Raw genomic sequence first — 20,714 nt, forward strand, 5'->3', positions numbered from 1 at the left:
TTACAAGAGATTGTACCGTGAAGACCTCAAATATCTAATTGCTGCCACTGCTCCATTCATTCCTTTTCTAACATCCTCACCCATACTAAGTCTTTCAGCTTTTATGTACCCCTTTTCAACCTGTTCCTGCTCCCCATCCACTTAAACAACTCCTGCTTTAACATGAACAGGCTGAATCGATATGGGTCACACGCAGCTCGGTGGTGGTCTCAGGACCCCAAGCCGCCACTATTCTGCAACACTTGGTAAGGAGATTAAGAAAAAAAAAAGTGAGGATCCTAACCAGGGAACCCTTTCCGGCTATTAAATGATACCGTCATAATAACACTAACTTTTATTATCTGCACATGAAAAAAATATATATAAACCAAACCTAAGGAGAAATAAAGACTGAGAGGTCACCTCTCCTCATCCTCATTCCCAGGGCTGGGGAGGCAGTATTGCAGGGACGCAGAGGAGTCTGGGAAACACTTGTGTGATGTGGAGTCAGGAGAGGGGGATCTGTCTTCAGCACCAGTATTAGAAGTTTGGCATGAGGGTGTTAAAGCAGACGGCCCCTGCACTCGGTGGATCCGCAGCAGCACAGCAGCTTCTTGCCTTCTACGCTGCCCACCTCATAGTTGTAGTCCCAGGTGAGCTCGGTACCCGCTCGTATCCTCCTAGCAGAGCACAAATAAGACAGGTTAGCTATAAGAAAGCAGAAGCCATGGGTCCATGCACACCGCACAATGGCTGCTTTCTAGCAGTGTGGTCAGAGGTAGGGTGTATGTTTGGGTACTACCTGGACAATATAAAGTGACGGTGCATTTTTCCCCCTCTTCTGACTGTGTGCACTTACCCCAAGGGGGACCAAAAAAGAAAAAGCTGCAGGACGGATGCAGCGTACTTGTGCAGTGTCAAACCTGCAGCATCCAGATGTTAAAGCATAGTGGATGGGATTTCAAGAAATCCCATGTTGACTGTGTGTCCACAGACACCTGCGGCTTCCTTGCGGAGACGGACATGCTCTCTAAAGGTCTCTCTAAATTGCAGCATATCTATTTATCTTGCAGAGACGAGAGTCTCCGCAACACAAATGTCACCTATACAATGTATTGGACGAGATGAATCCTCACAGTTCAGTCACCACATAGGAGTCACCTGTGTTCAATAGACGGCAGCGGCCCGGCGCTGCTTCCAAAGCGCTGCCAATTCCTGATAGTCTGCACATATGCTTATAGAAGTGGTTCACATACACAACCGTAATGGACAGGACAAGACACCCCATCATAGCACCCGATAAAGGAACATTTTTCACCCTATCAGTGCCAGGGTGCATTGTTAACATAAAGGGAATTATCTAATCTATTAATCAAGCAGGGGCTCTTGAAGATAAGTCAGAAGTGACACCAACACTAGGCCACCAGTCAAACGGCACGCTCTAATGGTGCAACATTGGCTGCGGGTATGGAAAAGAGCAGGCCAGATCCAGCCAGTGCCTGGCTACTGCTGAAAAGACTGCAGAGGTGGCCGGTAACGTCAGCACTAAGAAGTAAGCAATCGCATTAAAGGGGAGGTAAATTGCAAAGTCCCTGGTTTTAAACACGCACTTTTGCAATATTACCCCTTTAAAAAGACAACAATCCCTTAAGCAAAGCCGAGATAAACATCATGTGATCTGTTTTTCTAGAGCCAAAAGAAGCAAATCAATATGGAAGCAAGCTCCCTAATCTGAAGCCGATCTCACAAGACGCAGCTTATGGGCCAAGAATAACCATTGGCAAATGTGTCCTGTGGCTACTAATCTGCACTGGGGAAAGGATTGGGCATGTGAAATATAATATGCCTCCCCTTCGATAGCCAATGACCGGGTGTGAATCTACAGGAAGACACAGCACCATGTATAGGGCACAGGATGGTCCCAGTCTCCGCACACACAACACGACACATAATAAATGTGGACGCGCAGGAATGTTAAGCGGATTACTTACTTGCTGGCGAAGAAGGCCACCCAGGGGAAGCGCAGGTCGTGAGTGTCCACAAACACATTCTGGACAAACAGGTTAGGACTGCAGCTGTGCTGGAATAGGACAGAAAGGGTCGTGTGAGGGGCTGCTGGAGGATAGGAGTATTCTCACACGCGTAGGGCAGACAGCAGAGCTTTCCACACGGCGCCATCCTTCAGCCTCCACGGTCTTATCCAGTAAGGCAGTAAATGCAGCCCAAATAAGCTAAATGGGTATTCTCAAGCGAGGAAATTATCCCAAACACTGTTTGAAAACTGAACCCCCCCCTGATCCCTAGCGTTGAAGAGAGTAAATACAGCAGCGAGTGATCATCGCAGGAGGCGTTCAGCCATATCTGCCGCTACATGCACATGGGGCTTGTTCTCGGGATTGCTGAAGGTTTCAGTGGTCGAACCCGAAAAGAACGGGATAGGTGATTACTTCTTAGCTTGGGACTAGCCCTTTAAATAATAAAAGTCGGCAACACGTAAGACAACTTACATTTAAGTATCGACCCAAGTTTCCTTCTAATTTGGCATCAATGATGTAACAAGACTCCTCCCCATCATAGAACTGGCGGGTTGCCCTGCGTCCGCCTCCTCCCTCGCCCCGGTCAGCTGACGCCATGTTGGCCTTGACTGTGATACCGTAAGTAGATTTCAGGGCAAATCCTCGGGTGGATTTTACTGCAACTTGTCGCTTTACCACCGGTCCGCCTGGAGACATTGGATAGAACATGAACTAAAAGTTCCCACTCAAGCAGCAGCGATTAGAGCTCAGCTCTGGAGGAACCGGTGTTGAAAGGCCAGGTTCACATAGCATTATGGCAGTTCGTTCAACGCATGCGTTAAACGGACTGCGCTAACGCCACTCTGTTTTCTGATCGCGTTAGCGTAGCTGCTCCAACTGCGCTAGCCGTGACGGACCCTCGAACCCTGCAGACCGCGTCCGAATGTCCGTCACAGCATGACGGCACATCGCCAACGCATGCAGATTACGACATGCGTTAGCGATGCGCTACGTTATGGCAGTCTATGGGTGTGTTAACGGATGCGTTACATTGCGGTAAAGCCGCTTTGTAACGCAATCCGTTAAACAGACTGCCATAATGCTATGTGAACCTAGCCTAACACAGTTAGCACTGGCACAATGATGTATAATAGTCATGGACAGGAAGAATTAGAGGTCCACAGTCGACAGGGGTCTACCTTTGCTGAAGGAGACATTCTTCTTATCCTCATCCACATCGGAGCCAGAGGAGATGGTCTGGATGTCGTCGCTGTCGTTAGCGTTCGTCTGGGCGGCTGGTTTCTTACTTCCGCCGCTCTCCGAGCTGCTGGATAAGGTCAGGACCTCCTAAAAGAAAAAGGAGATAAAAAAAATAATGAAGTCTCAGCATCTGGAGAAGGAAGACCCTCCTCATCATGACCCTGGCATCTGCTTACATCGTTAGTCTGTGTGTTGGATTGGCGCCGGTTCTGGTGCATGGAGGTCTTGCTGACTGGCCTCCTGACGCCCTGAGGGTGCACTGGGCTCGGGTTGTAGCCGTATACCCGGTTACTTTCTCCATGCCTAAAAGAGGAAAAGGAAACTGTGAGAAGACTATGATGCCAGGTATAAAGAATGTCTTCACTATGTCGGACGCTTCCTTCTGCACCTACCCAGCAGCCTTGCCGACTTCATCCACATCCTGTGTGACAACAGAGAATAAAGGGAACATTAGTAGTGTACCTGGCATTTTTCATTAGTGATGTTCCCTCAAATGATTTTTGCTTAAAAGTCAGTCATCGTGCATGTGCTGTCGAGAACGATATTCTGTAAGCCTGGCATGTACAGTTGGAGTCACAAGCCTGCAGGACACCTTATATATCCCGCTAACAGTCTCTAAGATTAGACAGCTTACTATCTAAGACAAGGATGGGACCATGAGAGGGGGCTGAACACCTGACCCTTGAGATGGTACCCCCTCCAAAGAGTTCCCCAACCTTTTTGACCTTGAGTGTGTCACGAGCCATACCCAGCCCCAGCCCAACTCACAGTAGTGGCACGCAGAGTCCCCTATTGCCATCATAATGATAGCTAAAGCTTCTCCACATAAATCACCCAAGGCAGTACGCCGAGCTCCAGGGTTTCCTTCCTTACCCCCATTTAGATCTGCTCTTTTGTGCAGGGCTACACACAAAAGTCACCATCTAGAGATGTGCTTTTAATAGCAGTTTGCTGCACCTGGTGCTAATGCACCAATCTGGCAGACAGCCGCGAGCCATACATATGGCTCCCAAGCTACAGGGTGGGGACCCCTGCACTATCAGCAGCTCAGAAAATTCGCAAACTTCATTGTGTCTAACAGCCGTACAAGGACTGCTAGGCTAGATTCGGGTGAAAGAGGGGTCTGAGCTAGATCAGTCCCTAGTTGGAGGAAGTTGCCCAGAAGCATTGATGTACCAAGTCCTTGAAGCCAAAACAGACATGTAGGACGATTGCATGCATGCCCTGTCAGCGTTCTTGGAGAAAAGAAGGTTAAGGGGGCAAACTAGTTCCCTAGAAAGATGAGCACATCCATGCCTCTTGTATAAGGGTCTTGGGCTCAGTGAACAGCCGGGTAGCCGGTGATCCAGCTGAAAACCAAGAAGTCCATGTCATCTGAAAACTTGAAGACAGCTGGATGAATGGTCCAGTCTATTTAGTTGACCCAGTCTTGGCTGAAGAAGTCTTGGCAAAATTTAGACAGTTACAACAATGATGTTTTGCCAGTTGTCCACAGAGTTAATCCAGAAGACCCAACCAATTCAAGACTCAACAGGAGAGGACCAGAGTTATTCTCAGAAAACCCAACCAATGAGGACACAGGTGTCCAGAGTTATTCCATGACTCAACAAAAAGGACGCAGGTGTCCAGAGTTATTCGCAGAAGACGTAACCAACTTATAACCCAACCAAAAGGACCCAGGTGTTCAGAGTTATTCCCAGAAAACCCAACCAATTGATGTCCAAGCCTAAGAGGATCAGAGTTTCCACAGTTAATAGCAAAAGACTAAACCGAAGAGGACTCAGGTGTCCAGTTATTTGTAGAAGACCAAACTGAAAAGGTTTGCGGGGTCCTTTTGAAAAAACCTAACTAGTCAGTCTACAAACAAACTTGATCGCCACATTGGCCAGAAAGGGATAGTTTACGATCCTCCAGAGGGTAAAGGAGGGCTATAATGACAGACTGGATCCAGGGGTCTGTGGTTCGGACAAATTTGATGATGGCAATCCTAGACAGCCAAGCACTGTCAGGATGTGGAAGTCTGCAAATCCTGGATATCCACCAATGACAGGCATGTACTCTGTTCACCGGAAGTCAACAGACAGTGGGGCAACCCCACCAGACACACAAATCCACAGCATTTTGGTCTGCAATTTAGGGGTTCAGAGTTAGACAATCGATCTGTCCAACTTGATGAGGCAAACAGATTTGACAGCAAATCTGAAAACGTCCATGGATGTTATTGGAATAAAGACTCCTTGGGGGAGTTTTAACAAGATGTGCCAGATGCCCCAGAATAGCAGGGGTGGACCCTCTACTCTCACTCAGATATTGGGCAGGGGCAGATCTTTACATTTAAGCGCTATTAGGGTGTGGTTTTAAAATTAGTCATATTTCACATCCTGCAGACCCGTCTTCTAGGAGAAAAGTAGAGCAACTTCCATCTACACATTAGCAAACGTACTAGACTAGGAATCCCATTACCCTGCTCCCTATAATTAAAGAGGCAAACACTAATGGAATTATGGTGGCAAGAATATGGCTGGTAAGTAGTAGATGCCCCTTTAACTGGCTTGTGGCACTGTTACCATTGTTTACTGCATAGCTATCAGATTCTCATTCCATCAGGAGGAAAAGTGATCATTTCCACATGTCGCTGGCACTGAGCAGTTTTAATAAATTACTGCTTTGCAAAACGTGGGCTCAAAATCTGACCAGGTGGGAGGGGGGGCAGCATCGACTTGTCTAGAGTCCTATTCTAGTCTCAGCATAAAGGAACAAATGAAACTTGCCCGGGTGGGTATGGGTGTTATTTTTGTGAAACCACTCCAAACAACACATGCTCCTCACCTTTCCGCGCTCATCTTTCTTTGGCAGTTTCTCCGCATCGGACGCGTCTCCCAGTTTGAGAGACGACCGGCTATCGGAGTCCATGCACGTGTCCGTCATTGTGTTAGAGCTCAGCCAAGAAGCCACCTTATTTTTGGAGGTCTCCTCCGGCAGCTTGCAGTCCGTGTTTTCCTCTTGGCTGGCTTGTCGGACTAAAGCAGAGTCTTTCGAGGCCGACTCAGACGTCCCGTTTTCCTTCTGACCTCTGGTTTGCCGGCGCGTGGCGTAGCTCCGCCACACAGAACTGTTGGTGAGGTCCTCGTTCTTGCCAAAGTTGTCATCCGAGCTGTCATTTGATTCCTCGTGGTCGTCCTGGTCACTGTTGTCTTCTCCATCCTCCTTGATGTCTACACCACTGCTGTCGGAGGACGACTTCACTTCGCTCTCGTACCCTTCTTTGTAGTTCTCCACGCTCTCGATGTGGTCCAAGTTGGCAAAGTACTCGTCACCCATCTCTAGACCTTCCTTGTCTGCAAAGTCATCTGTCAGGATTTTACCTGCAGGAAGACAGATCGCGAAAATCACTTCACATAGAAAATGGCTCCTTCTGGTGTCACTAATCATACAGCCACTGAACACCCTTGAGATTTCTCTGACCACTATAGATTTTTCTTATTTTACAATAAATATCACCTTATGGCCTCTTTTGACACTGCTTGAAGACTTGGCACACTAAGGCCTGTTTCACACTTCCGTTTTTGACCATCAGTCAAAATCCACCGTTTTTGCAAAAAAACGGATCCGCCATTTTTTTGGCAGATCCGTTTTTTCCCCATTGATTTGCATTACCGGCGGATCTTGACGGATGTCTATCCGTGCATTTGTATAGTGCACATGCCCGGAGGAATGAAGTCAGGCACAAATTTAACCCTGAAATCATTTGTGGCGCAAAAAATTCTCTCTCTCTCCTTCCCGGGCAGTCTCGCTCGCTCTCTCTCTCCTTCCCGGGCAGCGGTTCCTTTAAAATTCTTCATTCGGCGGATCCGTAAAAAAAAAACAAAAAAAAACGGTCCGGTGGCATCCGTTCACATCAGTTAACAACGGATCCGCTTTCAGCCATTTTGGCGGCTTTTAACTGACAAAAAAAATGATGTGTGAAACAGGCCTAAGCAAAATGGCTGATTCTGAGTCACTAGTTGGGCTTCCTGCTGTAGTTTTGATAAATCGCTATCTTTCTGCTACAGGAAAGATGTATATCTTTGTACCGTGTTAGCCAGTAGATAGAAAAATATTCAGAATTGAGAGTCCTCAGTGGTTGATACCTTTTAATGGCTAACTGAAAAGATGGTAACACATTGCAAGCTTTCGAGACTACTCAGGTCTCTTCATCAGGCTAGACGAATACAAAATCTGAAGTCACATATTTATGCACAATACAGCCTAGAAAAAATGCAATAGATAAGACAAGTGACGTGAAGCAGAAAAATCAATATGGGAGAGGGAGAAACATAAATATAAACATTGGACCAGTTCATAGATAAGGAGTCCGGATGTTTTATGGTCCTCTGATTGGGGTCTAGTTCTGTCTTGTGATGAGACAATGACAGAACTAGACCCCAATCAGAGGACCATAAAACATCCGGACTCCTTATCTATGAACTGGTCCAATGTTTATATTTATGTTTCTCCCTCTCCCATATTGATAGTTCTGCTTCACGTCACTTGTCTTATCTATTGCATTATTTCTGTGCTGTGTTGTGCATAAATATGTGACTTCAGATTTTGTATTCGTCCAGCCTGATGAAGAGACCTGAGCAGTCTGGAAAGCTTGCAATGTGTTACCATCTTTTCAGTTAGCCATTAAAAGGTATCAACCACTGAGGACTCTCAATCCTGAATATTTTCTATCTTTCTGCTGCATCTCTGCTCGTCTTCTCACTAATGAACTTCAGCTAAGTAGTTAAAAAAAATATCAGCTCACCTTCTCAGTGGATGCCACGCAAGGAAACCATTTGTAGAAATATACAACATGCTGGCTATTTTTCTAAGATTCAGAATTCTTTATTGAAGAATTAAAAAGTCGCACCAGAGTACATGGGCCGAAAAAATGTGCAAACCTAGCATTCGCGTTTTATAATTTAATCCTTATTCTTTGCATACTATTTTAACACTAAATAGCTTTTTAAGTCATATCCTGTGCAGACATGTGGTGGTATAGAACCACCAACGACATGTCATCAAGTTCTTACTTATACAAGTGAAACTTTGAAGATACATATAATACATGGTACAAATTAATTATAACAAAGTTAATCCATTGAAAATTATAATAACGTTTAGATGATCCATATATTTTTCTACTTTTGGCTTAACAGTTTATCCTTTTTTCCATTCTCAATTCAATATCTTGGAGTTTAATTCATGCTGTAGAGCTCAATGGAAATCAGTTAACCAAACATCATATCAGGTGGAAGGGAAGAAAAAGAAAAAAAAAAAATTAAAAAACATTCCTTTTTCCTTTACTCTTCCCCCTCCCCTCTAATGTAAAACATATTACATAGAAATAATTTATACAAATAATCATCACAATTTTAGTTTGCAATATTAATAATGATATATTAAACCATGTTTGATATTTAATCCATGCGGGATTTTAGTATTTAATTCAAATATCCACGAAGCTTCTAGATGTAAAAGTATCCTATGTCAATCTCCTCCCTCTCAAAGGTTTCTTGATTTTTTCTATAGCTGTAAGAATGCAGGATTGTAGTATCGCCATTGTGTTTGTGACTGAACTGTCTGGAGGCAGCTGAGCATTTATTAGATAATTTGCTCACTGCATTCTCAATGTGTTCGTTGTACATCCAACATATTGGAACGGACACATTTTACAAGTAATCAAATAGATAACATGTGCGATAACAATTAATAAAAGTTTTGATTGGATAAGTTTTACCTGTTACTGTTGCAGTAAATGTTGCGGCGTTCTCAATGTGTTTGCAGCAATTACAGATATTATGACCACATTTATAAAACCATATTCAATAGAGCCATGTAGACTGTAATTCAGCATTATTAATGTATAAGCTCAGGGATACAATATTTCCCAAAGTGGGCGCCCTCCTACCGGAAAATCTGATTGGATTGGATAGAATACCTTTGAGTTTCTCTTCTTGGTATAAAATAGGTAAATGCTTATTAATAATTTCTTTATCGCTTCATTGGGGGACACAGGTAACCATGGGTGTATGCTGCTGCTGCTAGGAGGCTGACACTATGCAAAATAAGAAAAGTAGCTCCTCCCTCGGCAGTATACACCCACCGACTGGCACCAAGTACCTCAGTTTGTGCTTAGTGTCTTTAGGAGGCGGACCTGGATCCGCAACTAACCTTTTTCTTTTCAGGTTTTGTTGTTTTTTTATTGATCTTTTTCCATTTCTTTTTCAGATACAGCTTTGGGGAAACAGGGTGTAAATTCTCACCCTGCCTTCCCATATTATGCGGCTGAGCTAGCTGAGGCGTCGCCCACATCGCATCTCTCAGGCTGCAGGCAGGACTCTATCCCCTACCACCCTCACGGGTGCTCCTGAGCGATGACCGGTGGCTAGACCTTGCTGATTCCCCTCCTCACCCCTTTCTCCGGAGAGGGCTTAAAGGAAGACTGTGGTCATCGGCGGTGACTTCCCCCCTTCGCTGAAGGGGTTGACTTTGTCTTCTGCACTGTAGGGACAGTGCGGGAAGGAGGATATTGTCTTCCAGCGACCCTCTCTATCCAGGGGTCCCTGCGGTATGCCTCATTATATACCAAGCTGGAAAGGAAGACGGACGCTCCACATAGAAGTCTACGGTACCACAACCCCTCATGACCGCGCACTTTATTAATAGCAGCTTCATAGTTCACTCAGCGCCCGGGCCCTGTGGTGTCCCCACCGCTATCACCGACCCGCCTCCTCTCTGGGGTATCGGCTTCTCCCTAGTGCATAGCGCTTTTCCTGTCAAGCGCCGGCATAGGTGGCTTCACTTTCACACAGGGGTTTTCCCTGTTCAGCACGCTTTTTTGGCACTTATTTTTCCTTCATAGTCAGGCCTGGATGTCCGCATGAGGCACGCCCATCTCCTCAGCCCAGCCAATTGGGGGCGCTCTGTTATGTAACACTGCCTTTTTTTCTGACAACAGCCTATCATGCCAATCGGGTTCTAGCCACGCCCACCGCTAAGGTCCTTCACTGCTCCAGCATCATATCGCTTCCCAGCACCTCGTGCACTGCCCTGGCAGCACATGGACTTACTATGCAGGGGACACAGTCACGCTCCTGCTTGCTGCGGATCGCTGATAAAGGGTAGGCTCTGTCCTCTCCCTGGGCCACCTTATAGCGTTCCCCTTCAGTATCTTTACCTCACCAGAGAGCGTTACTCGCTCCCTTGCAGTATCTTTACCTCACTAGAGAGTGTTACTCTCTACATATGCCCAACTCCACAAGGGCTCCCCTCGCTAGGCCCACCGTAACTCATTACCCCTGTGCACGCTGTAAGAAAAAGTGGACGTCAGGTCAGTCGTCACCTCTCTGCCCGTCCTGCAGTACCTCCACCATGTCTGCCCCACAGGAGCACACCGATTCCCGGGATGAGAGCACTCCCCCTCAACTAGAGTTGGCCATTGCAATGTCTCAGTCGGTCGCAGACCTGACTAAAGTGGTATCCCAGTCCCTGGTCCAGGTCTTAGAACGACTTCCACAGCCATCTACAGCCACCAATGCTCTGACCGCCTCTCACGGTGAGCTGCCAGCACCTGACCGCGACCTCCAAAGGGGAGTCATTGTGTCCCCCAATGAAGGCTCCAAGAAAGAGATTTTACAGTGAGTACCAAAAATCCTTCTTTTCTTAATTTGCTGGAATTGGGGATTGTATGTTGTAGTAAAATAAATATTACACTCCCTTATTCCTACCTCCACTTTTTTAATATTTTTATTTTTCAAAATGTCACATCTGGGAATATTTTCTACAATGTCAGATGCCCGTGCGAGCATCCATTTAGGATATTGTCTGTCCTCCAATCTCTCCTTCATTTGCTTTAGTTCTGTTGCAATCCTGCTTCATAGATGTATTTCTCTTCATACGGATCATTTCTCCCACAGGTATATTTATTGATCACCTGTTTGGAGTGACAAGAAGTGGCTAACAATGTAGAATTTGGAGACACATTTTTTTTCTATAAGGAGAAACTAATAATTATGTCTTGGTTATTATTTAAAGTGTCCCAAAAATTGACCACATTCAATTGTACATCTAAAGTAAATCTTAGATTCATGTCATTGTTATTCAGATAACTGAGAAATTCTACTGCTAAGATGGAATCCCCCTCCTATATTAGGAGGAGGTCATCAATGAAACGCCCCATCCACCTGTTATGGGAGGAGAAGGGATTAGCATCTGAAAACATATACAAGTATTCCCAATATGACAGATATACGCTAAGGAAGGTGAGCAGCCTGCGCCCATAGGGGGCACCTTGTTTCTGAAGGAAAAATATATTATTAAATGAGAAGTAGTTATGAAGCCATTATTCCACTGCCATCACTATAAATTCTTGTGTGGCAGCTGGACATTTGCTACAACTTCAAATGTCTCAGTAGAGCCATACATGCTTTATCATGCTGGATACTTGGATACAGATTAACAACATCACAACTAAGACATATACATCCTCTAGGCCACACTGCCATCCAAAGTAGTAATGACATGCTTAGTATATCTTCAATAAGTAGACTTCTCACCAAGGGTTGAAGATGCCTGTCCATCCAAGAACTAAGGGGTTCTTTCAGACTACCAATCCCAGCTACAATTGGTCTTAGTGGGGGAGGTAAGATTTCGTTATGAAATTTTAGTAGTGAATGAAAAGTAGGCTTTAGTTGACATTATACCTTAAGTTTTTCTACTTTTTTTAATTAACTACTCCCATAGATTAGATTTATTACTCAAAGGCGGTCAATTTAATTTTACTTTTTCCCTTTGGATGACAGCTTAATTCCAGGTAAATTTTTGGATCTTTCAACAAGTTTAATATTTCATACGACTCCGCATTTATTAAAACTATAGCAACCCCCTTTATCCTCCCGCCGGATTATAACATCTTTATTCCTCCATAAATCTGCCATTGAATAGTAGAGTGGCCTAGAAGATATATATGGCTTAGTTGTGATGTTGTTAGTCTGTATCCAAGTATCCGGCATTATAAAGCATGTATGGCTCTACAAAGACATTTGAAGTTGTAGCAAATGTCCAGCTGCCACACAAGAATTTATAGTGATGGCAGTGGAATAATGGCTTCATAACTACTTTTCATTTAATAAGGAGATTTTTGTGTACTCACCGTAAAAATCTCTCTTTCTCTTAGCCTCTAATTGGGGGACACAGAACCATGGGTGTTATGCTGCTGTCCACTAGGAGGTGACACTATGCATAATCTGAAAAAGATTATGGCTCCTCCTCTGCAGTATACACCCCTGGACGGCGTCAGCCTTCTCCAGTTTTGTGCAAAAGCATTAGGAGGAACATAACAGAAACAACATAACCATGCCTGTAAGAAGGCCACTATGTACGAGCTCCAAGAACAATATGAGAACTCAACCATAACAACGGCCCGTAAGGGCAACAGGGTGGGAGCTGTGTCCCCCCAATTAGAGGCTAAGAGAAAGAGATTTTACGGTGAGTACACAAAAATCTCCTTTACTCTGTCGCCTCATTCGGGGACACAGAACCATGGGACGTCCCGAAGCAGTCCCTGGCTGGGAAGCAATGGACGAATATTGTGCTGACAGGTCCCTAAACTTGGGGCACCGCCGCCTGCAGAACCCGTCTACCCAGGCTCGCGTCCGCTGAGGACTGGGTATGAACTCTGTAGTGTTTCGTAAACGTGTGTAGGCTAGTCCAAGTGGCCGCCTTACACACCTGTTGTGCCGAAGCCTGGTGCCGAATGGCCCAGGAGGCCCCTACCGCCCGCGTAGAGTGTACCGTGATACCTGCCGGAAGAGAATTGTTAAGGCGGTAAGCTTCTTGTATGGTGGACTTCATCCACCTGGCAAGGGTAGTTTTGGAAGCCAACAGACCCTTGCGAACGCCTTCCGGAAGGAAAAGGGAATCAGACTCCCGGAAGGGCGCAGTCCTAGACACGTATATACGCAATGCCATGACAAGGTCAAGCGTATGCAGAGCCTTCTCCACTCTATGAACCGGAACCGGGCAAAGGGATGGCAGTGAAATTTCCTCATTGAGGTGGAAGTTGGACACAACCTTCAGAAGGAAGGATAGGACTGTACGGAGAACCACCTTGTCCTGGTGAAAGGCTAGGAAGGGCTGTCTGCAGGAGAGTGCTGACAATTCAGACACCCTGCGTAGCGAGGTGATTGCCACCAGAAAAACCACCTTCTGTGATAGAATGCGGAGTGGGACTTCCTTAAGGGGTTCGAAAGGTGGTGCCTGCAATGCTGTCAGGACCAGGTTGAGGTCCCATGTTTCCAGTGGACGTTTGTAGGGGGGAACTAATCGGGAAACTCCTTGGAGAAAAGTCCTTACTTGCAGCTTGTTAGCAACGCGCCTCTGGAAAAGCACTGAGAGCATTGACACCTGGCTCTTAAGCGAGCCTAGGGATAGCCTGGCGTCCAGGCCCAATTGAAGAAAACCAAGTACCTTTGGGAGGGAATAAGGGAGTGGAATCTGGCCGTGAGATTCGCACCAGGTAAAGAAATCTCTCCAGGTATGGTAATAAATCTTGGTGGAGGCTGGCTTCCGTGCCCTGATCATGGTCTTCATGACGTCCGATGAGAGCCCTGCCTGGGTTAGAACCCAGGTCTCAAGGGCCACGCCTGCAAATTGAGAGCCCCTGAGTTCTGGTGGTAGAACGGGCCTTGTGACAGAAGATCGGGACGGCCGGGGAGACGCCAGGGGGCGTCTGCTGTAAGTTGTACAATGTCGGCGTACCATGTACATCTGGGCCAGTCTAGCGCGATCAGGATGGTTGGAACTCCCTCTTGTTTGATCTTCCTCACGACTCTGGAGATCAGAGGGAGGGGTGGAAAAATATGCAGAAGCTGGAGCTGGGTCCAGTCCTGAACCAGGGCGTCTGCTCCGAGCGACCACGGATTGCGTGTCCTGGCCATGAAGTTGGAGACCTTGGCATTGAGATGGGATGCCATTAGGTTCACGTCCGGGGTCCCCCCAGCGATGGCAGATATGGTGAAAAATTTCGGGATGGAGAGACCACTCCCCCGAGTCCATTCCTTGTCAGCTGAGGAAGTCGACTTCCCAGTTGTCTACACCTGGAATGTGGACCGCAGAGAGTACCGACCTCGTGTCTTCCGCCCAGTGGTGTATATGTGCCACTTCTCTCATCACCTGGGTACTGCGGGTCCCGCCTTGGTGATTCACATATGCCACCGCTGTGGCATTGTCCGACTGTATCCTGACATGAGAGGCTGCCAGCAAGTGATGAAAGGCTCTCAATGCCAGGAAGATGGCCCGAATTTCCAGGATGTTGATGGCCACAGTCGCTTCCACTGGTGACCACTTGCCTTGTGCCCTGTGATGTAGGTGCACCGCACCCCAACCTGTCAGGCTTGCATCGGTGGTCAGGACCTTCCATTGACCTGAGAGAAAGGATTTTCCCCTTGCAAGCGAAGTTGGCTTGAGCCACCAGTGTAGGGACCTCCTGGTTGACGATGTCAGCCGGAACTCCCTGTCGAGGGAGAAAGGATTCCTGTCCCAGGACTTGAGGATGGCTAGTTGAAGAGGCCTGAGATGAAACTGGGCAAATGGCACCGCCTCCATTGCTGCTGCCATCCTGCCGAGGACTCTCATGGCAAACCAGAGAGATCGGGGGGGATTGCGGAGGAGTATGCGAACTCCTTTGGGCTTCGCCTGGTCTGCTTTAGACTGCCAGGTCCTGTCCGGTCTCTGCGCCGCCCGTGGGTTGTCCCTGCGTGGAGAGCGGTTACGATTTTGTGCTGGGCGCGAGATGGACCAGCCCGAAGAATTCCGAAAGGATCGGAATCGAGTTTGCTTACGCCGTTTAAACGTGCGTTTAGGTTTTAGTTGAGGGAGAGAGGTACTCTTACCCCCCAGTGGCATTGGATATCATTGTGCCACTGAGGTACGGGAGATCTGTGAGGGACTTCTTTGAGGCCGCATCCACTTTCCATTCCCGCAGCCAGAGGATACGCCGAATTGTGATGGCGTTCGCTGCTATCCCCGCTACACCTCTTGCGGAGTCCAGGCCTGCATTAAGCATGTAATCTGCTACCACTACTATTTGAACCGCCTGGTCCGACAGCTCAGGATTTGAAGCTTGGAGGCCAGCTTGCAATTTTTTGGCCCAAGCCAGAATGGCCTTGGCCGCCCAAACTGAAGCGAACGCGGGGGCCAGGGAGGCCCCTGCCGCTTCGAAAACTGAACGAGCCATGCGTTCTACCTGCCGGTCTGCTGCGTCCCTGAGAGTTGAGCTATCTGGCAGTGAGAGGAGGGTCTGTGCTGCTAGCCTAGAGACTGGGGGGTCCACTTCAGGTGGATCTGTCCACTGCTTGGGGTCCTTTTGTGGGAAGGGGTACCTAGCCTCCAAAAATTTGCGATTGGTGAATTTTTTCTCAGGCTGCGAAAACTGCTTAGTAAGGATCGCCTGAAATTCCGGGTGGTTAGAGAAGACCCTAGGTGGTTTCAGAGCACCTTCAAAGCAAATCTTGTGTTCTGGGGCTTCCGGGGTTGGATCGGAAATGTCCAGCACCCGATGGATGGAAGAGATTATGTCCTCAACCAGCGCTGTATTGCTAGGGGGACAAGGGACCAGAGACCTCTCCGTTTCGTTGTCTGAGTCGGAGTGACAGATGCCTTCCGAATCGTGCGTATCGCTGAGGCGTTCCCTGGTGGGTGACCTGGGGAGGAGGTCTCCTGTAGTCGGGGGGTCGCTGTGGAGATCTGCGTTGTCTGTCTCTGGTAGGGGACAGTCTAGGTGACCTGGAACTACAGTGTCTCTCCCTAGAGGGGGATGACCGTGTGCTATGGGATGACGCAGAGGAACGCGACGTTTGGGTCCGCTTATGTCTGGGAGAGCCAGAAACGGCCTGTCCCTGAGCGGAGCTGTCCCTTTGCTGGGTAACACTCATAGACGAGACATGACCCTGCAGAGCCTGGTTTAATGTGGAGGTTAGGTTATCTATGGACTGCGTCATAGACTGCGATATCTGGGTAGCCCATTCCAGCGTGGTAGCATCCGCTGAAGCATTGGTAGGAGCCTCTTGGGGTTCTGACCCAGTATTCTGGATACAGTCCCGACAGTGGGGGTACGTGCTGCCACTGGGGAGAGTGGTTTTGCAGGCTGCGCAGAATGCATAAAAGCAGTCCTGCCTGGTTCTCTTGTACCTTGAGCCTGGCATAATGCACAGAGTGTGGAAGGGCAGGCTATGGGAGAGCCCTACAGGCTACTAGTTTCCTTAATATTGCGTTGATCCAGGGAGCTAGTCTGATTGCCGTATGTGGAGTCGGGAAGGAATTTTTTTCCCCAATGTGAAGCTTACTGTTTGCCACATGGGTTTTTTTTGCCTTCCTTTGGATCAACATGTTAGGGCAAGTTAGAATAGGATATGGGTTGAACTAGATGGACTTAAAGTCTCCCTTCAACCTTACTAACTATGTTACTAAATGAAGGCAAGATTGGAGGACAGACAATATCCTAAATGGATGCTTGCACAGGCATCTGACATTGTAGAAAATATTCCCAGATGTGACATTTTGAAAAATAAAAATAAAAAAGTGGAGGTAGGAATAAGGACAATAAATCAAGTGATTGTAATATTCATTTTACTACAACATACAGTCTCTAATTCCAGCAAATTAAGAAAATTATTAATAAGCATTTACTCATTTTATACCAAGAAGAGAAACTCAAAGGTATTCTATCCAATCAGATTTTCCGGTAGGAGGGCGCCCACTTTGAGAAATATTTTATCCCTGAGCTTATACATTAATAATGCTAAATTACAGTCTACATGGCTCTATTCAATATGGTTTTATAAATGTGGTCATAATATCTGTAATTGCTGCAAACACATTGAGAACGCCGCAACATTTACTGCAACAGTAACAGGTAAAACTTATCCAATCAAAACTTTTATTAATTGTATTCAAACATATGTTATCTATTTCATTACTTGTAACATGTGTCAGTTCCAATATGTAAGATGTACGACCAACACACTGAAAACCCGAATCAGGAGACATTTATCAGATGCAATGAGCAAATTACCGTATTTTTTGGACTATAAGACACACTTTTTCACAAAAAATTTGGGAGGAAAATGGGGTGTGCATCTTATAGTGTGAACGCAGGCTTACCGGGGGGTTGCTGCAGTGGTGTAGCAGCGGCAGAGGTGTGATTCTGCGGCAGTGCGGAGTGCACCTGAGCAGGTTCCCTTCCTCAGGAAACCGGTGGCAAAAATGTGTCCACGCCAAGGCCCAGTTGTCCACGCAGAGCAGAGTGCATCACCGGTTTCCCTACGGCCATCTCCTTCAAGCGCAAGCAGTGGGCCTCGTGTGTAGATTGAGATCTCGGCGGCACTCGGCTTCAGGAAAATGGCCGCCGAGATCTCAATCTGGGCACGCGCAGCCTCCAGTGGCCATTTTCCAGAAGCCTCCAGCGGCCCACAGCTTCAGGAAGATGGCCGCAGGGAAACCGGTAATACACCAGGCCACGCCATGGACACATTTTTGCTGCTGGCAACTTGACGAAAGGACCCTGCTCCGATGCTCTGCCTCACCAACCACCAACACCAGACCTGCAGCATCGCACTACTTCTGCCACCGCCGGCATCCTGAGGAAGGGACCATGCCTCCTGTGACCCCGTTGTACCACCGCTGGCCCTCAGGTAAGATACCTTAAATTTTGACAATAAGATGGACCCCCATTTTATAAAAATCTTTTTTCTGCTATTTTCCATCCCAAAATTTGGGGTGCGTCTTATGGTGTGGTGCGTCAAATAGTCCAAAAAATACAGTAACTAATAAATGCTCAGCTGCCTCCAGACAGTTCAGTCACAAACACAATGGCGATACTACAATCCTGCATTCCTACAGGTATAGAAAAAAAAAATCAAGAAACCTTTGAGAGGGAGGAGGAGATTGACATAGGATACTTTTACATCTAGAAGCTTGGTGGATATTTGAATTAAATAATAGAATCCCGCATGGATTGAATATCAAACATGATTTAATATATCATTATTAACATTGCAGACTAAAATTGTGATTAATTATATGTAATTTTTTTTTAGATTAGAGGGGAGGGGAAGGAGGAAAGAAAAAAAAAGGGAAAAAAAGGAAAAAGACGGATTTTTGGTTCTTACCGTAAAATCTCTTTCTTGGAGCCTTCATTGGGAGACACAGAATACCATGGGTGTATGCTGCTGCTGCTAGGAGGCTGACACTATGCAAAAACAGAAAATTAGCTCCTCCCCGGCAGTATACACCCACCGACAGGCACCAAGCACCTCAGTTGGTGAAAAAGCAGTAGGAGATGCAACGAGAAAAACTTGAAACATATGTACCAACCCAACAAGGGACTCTAAGACCCAACACGGTACAACTTAAACAGGGAGGGTGCTGTGTCTCCCAATGAAGGCTCCAAGAAAGAGATTTTACGGTAAGAACCAAAAATCCGTCTTTCTTTATCGCCTTATTGGGGGACACAGAATACCATGGGACGTCCCAAAGCAGTCCCAAGGGTGGGAACAGCAAAAAGGAACGAAAGTAACCAAAAGGCTCAGGTCAGCCGGTGCGCCACCGCCACCTGCAGAACCTTCCTACAAACCACAGCATCAGACGAAGCCTGGGTATGAACCCTGTAGAACCTCGTGAAGGTGTGCAAAGATGACCAGGTTGAAGCCTTGCAAATTTGCATGGCCGAGGCCTGGTGACGAGCAGCCCACGAAGCCGCCACAGCCCGGGTGGAGTGAGCTCTTACTCCCGGAGGGGGCCGCTTTTCCTGAAGACGATACGCTTCCAGAATGGTAGAACGAATCCAGCGAGCGATCGTGGATTTGGAAGCCGAAGGCCCTTCTGACGACCTTCAGAGATGATCAGCAAGGAATCGGACAGACGAAAGGAAGAGGTCCTGGCAAGATAGACACGCAGGGCTCTAACTACGTCCAGTTTGTGGAGAGACTTCTCAAGAGGATGACAAAAAGAGCCGGACAAAAAGAAGGAAAGACGATATCCTCATTGATATGGAAAGCGGAAACCACCTTTGGAAGAAAAGAAGGAACGGGCCTGAGGACGGCTTTGTCCTGATGGAGAATGAGGTAAGGGGAACGACATGACAAGGCCGCCAATTCAGAAACCCTTCTGATGGATGAAATGGCGATCAAAAAGGTGACCTTCCAAGAGAGAAGGGACAAAGGGATGTCCTGGAGAGGCTCGAACGGCGCCTTCTGGAGAGCGCCAAGAACGAGGTTGAGATCCCACGGATCTATTGGCGAATGATGAGGAGGAGCCACGTGGGAAACCCCTTGCAGAAAAGTTTTGACCTGTGGTAGAGAAGCTAGCTCTCTTTGGAAGAGGATAGAGAGAGGAAACTTGGCCCTTGAGCGTTCTGAGGGACAGACCCGCGTCCAACCCAGACTGAAGAAACCCAAGGATAGATGGGATAGAAAAGGACATTGGGAAGACTCCTTTATCATCACACCAACGGAAAAAAGCCTTCCAGTACCTATAGTAAATGCGGGAAGAAGCTGGTTTCCTGGCTCTGATCATAGTTTGAATAACCTGACTGGACAGACCTGATTCCTTCAGAATTGCGGTCTGAACGGCCATGCCGTCAAACTCAGAGACTGAGAATTCTCGTGGTAAAGGGGGCCTTGCGAGAGAAGGTCTGGACGGTCCGGAAGCCTCCAGGGAACGTCCGCGAGCATGTTGACCAGTTCCGCGTACCAAGGCCGTCTTGGCCAATCTGGAGTGACTAGAATCACTGGTACGCCTTCCGATTTTATCTTTTTGACCACCCGAGGGATCAATGCCAGAGGCGGGAACAGATACGGAAGTTGAAACTGGGACCACGGAGTCACCAGTGCGTCGCATGCGACGGCTAGAGGGTCCTTGGACCTGGCTACGAACTGCGGCACCTTGTGGTTCATCCGAGAAGCCATGAGATCGACATCCGGGGTGCCCCAACGGTCGCATATCTGAGAGAAAACCGCGGAGTGCAGGGACCATTCGCCGGACGCTAGGCCCTGGCGACTCAGAAAGTCGGCTGCCCAATTTTCCACCCCTGGAATATGGACGGCGGAGATTGTCGGAACGTAACGTTCTGCCCAGCGTAATATCTTGGCCACTTCTGACATTACTTGTTTGCTGCACGTGCCCCCCTGATGGTTTATGTACGCCACGGCCGTGGCATTGTCCGACTGAATACGGACCGGCTTGCCGGAGAGGAGGGGCTGCCAATAAAGAAGGGCCAGGAAAATTGCCCTGATCTCCAAAAGATTGATTGGAAGGAGAGACTCCTGTGGCTTCCAGCGGCCTTGGGCCGCTTTCTGATGGAACACGGCTCCCCATCCTAAGAGGCTCGCATCGGTGGTGATGATTTGCCACTGAGGCGGAAGAAAGGACCTCCCT

General features: G+C 47.4%; 1 protein-coding gene across 5 annotated transcripts in view; it reads right to left on the reverse strand.

Moving 5' to 3' along the window:
- Positions 1-319: 319 nt before the first annotated feature.
- SETDB1 (SET domain bifurcated histone lysine methyltransferase 1) overlaps positions 320-20,714 on the reverse strand; it is a 78,554-nt gene continuing 58,159 nt past the window's right edge. For all 5 annotated transcript variants that reach the window (XM_073567206.1, XM_073567200.1, XM_073567201.1 and 2 more), the window contains 7 exons: positions 6,084-6,619; positions 3,647-3,675; positions 3,431-3,557; positions 3,194-3,341; positions 2,487-2,701; positions 1,971-2,059; positions 320-659 (listed from right to left, as the gene is read on the reverse strand). In XM_073567206.1, coding sequence (XP_073423307.1) covers positions 542-659; positions 1,971-2,059; positions 2,487-2,701; positions 3,194-3,341; positions 3,431-3,557; positions 3,647-3,675; positions 6,084-6,619 — 1,262 coding nt within the window. In that variant the 3' untranslated portion in view covers positions 320-541. The remainder of the gene's footprint in view (positions 660-1,970; positions 2,060-2,486; positions 2,702-3,193; positions 3,342-3,430; positions 3,558-3,646; positions 3,676-6,083; positions 6,620-20,714) is intronic.

This window comes from Dendrobates tinctorius, unplaced genomic scaffold (assembly GCF_039654945.1).
Source record: "Dendrobates tinctorius isolate UK_male_01 unplaced genomic scaffold, ASM3965494v1 ptg000019l, whole genome shotgun sequence".
Classification (NCBI taxonomy): domain Eukaryota; kingdom Metazoa; phylum Chordata; class Amphibia; order Anura; family Dendrobatidae; genus Dendrobates; species Dendrobates tinctorius.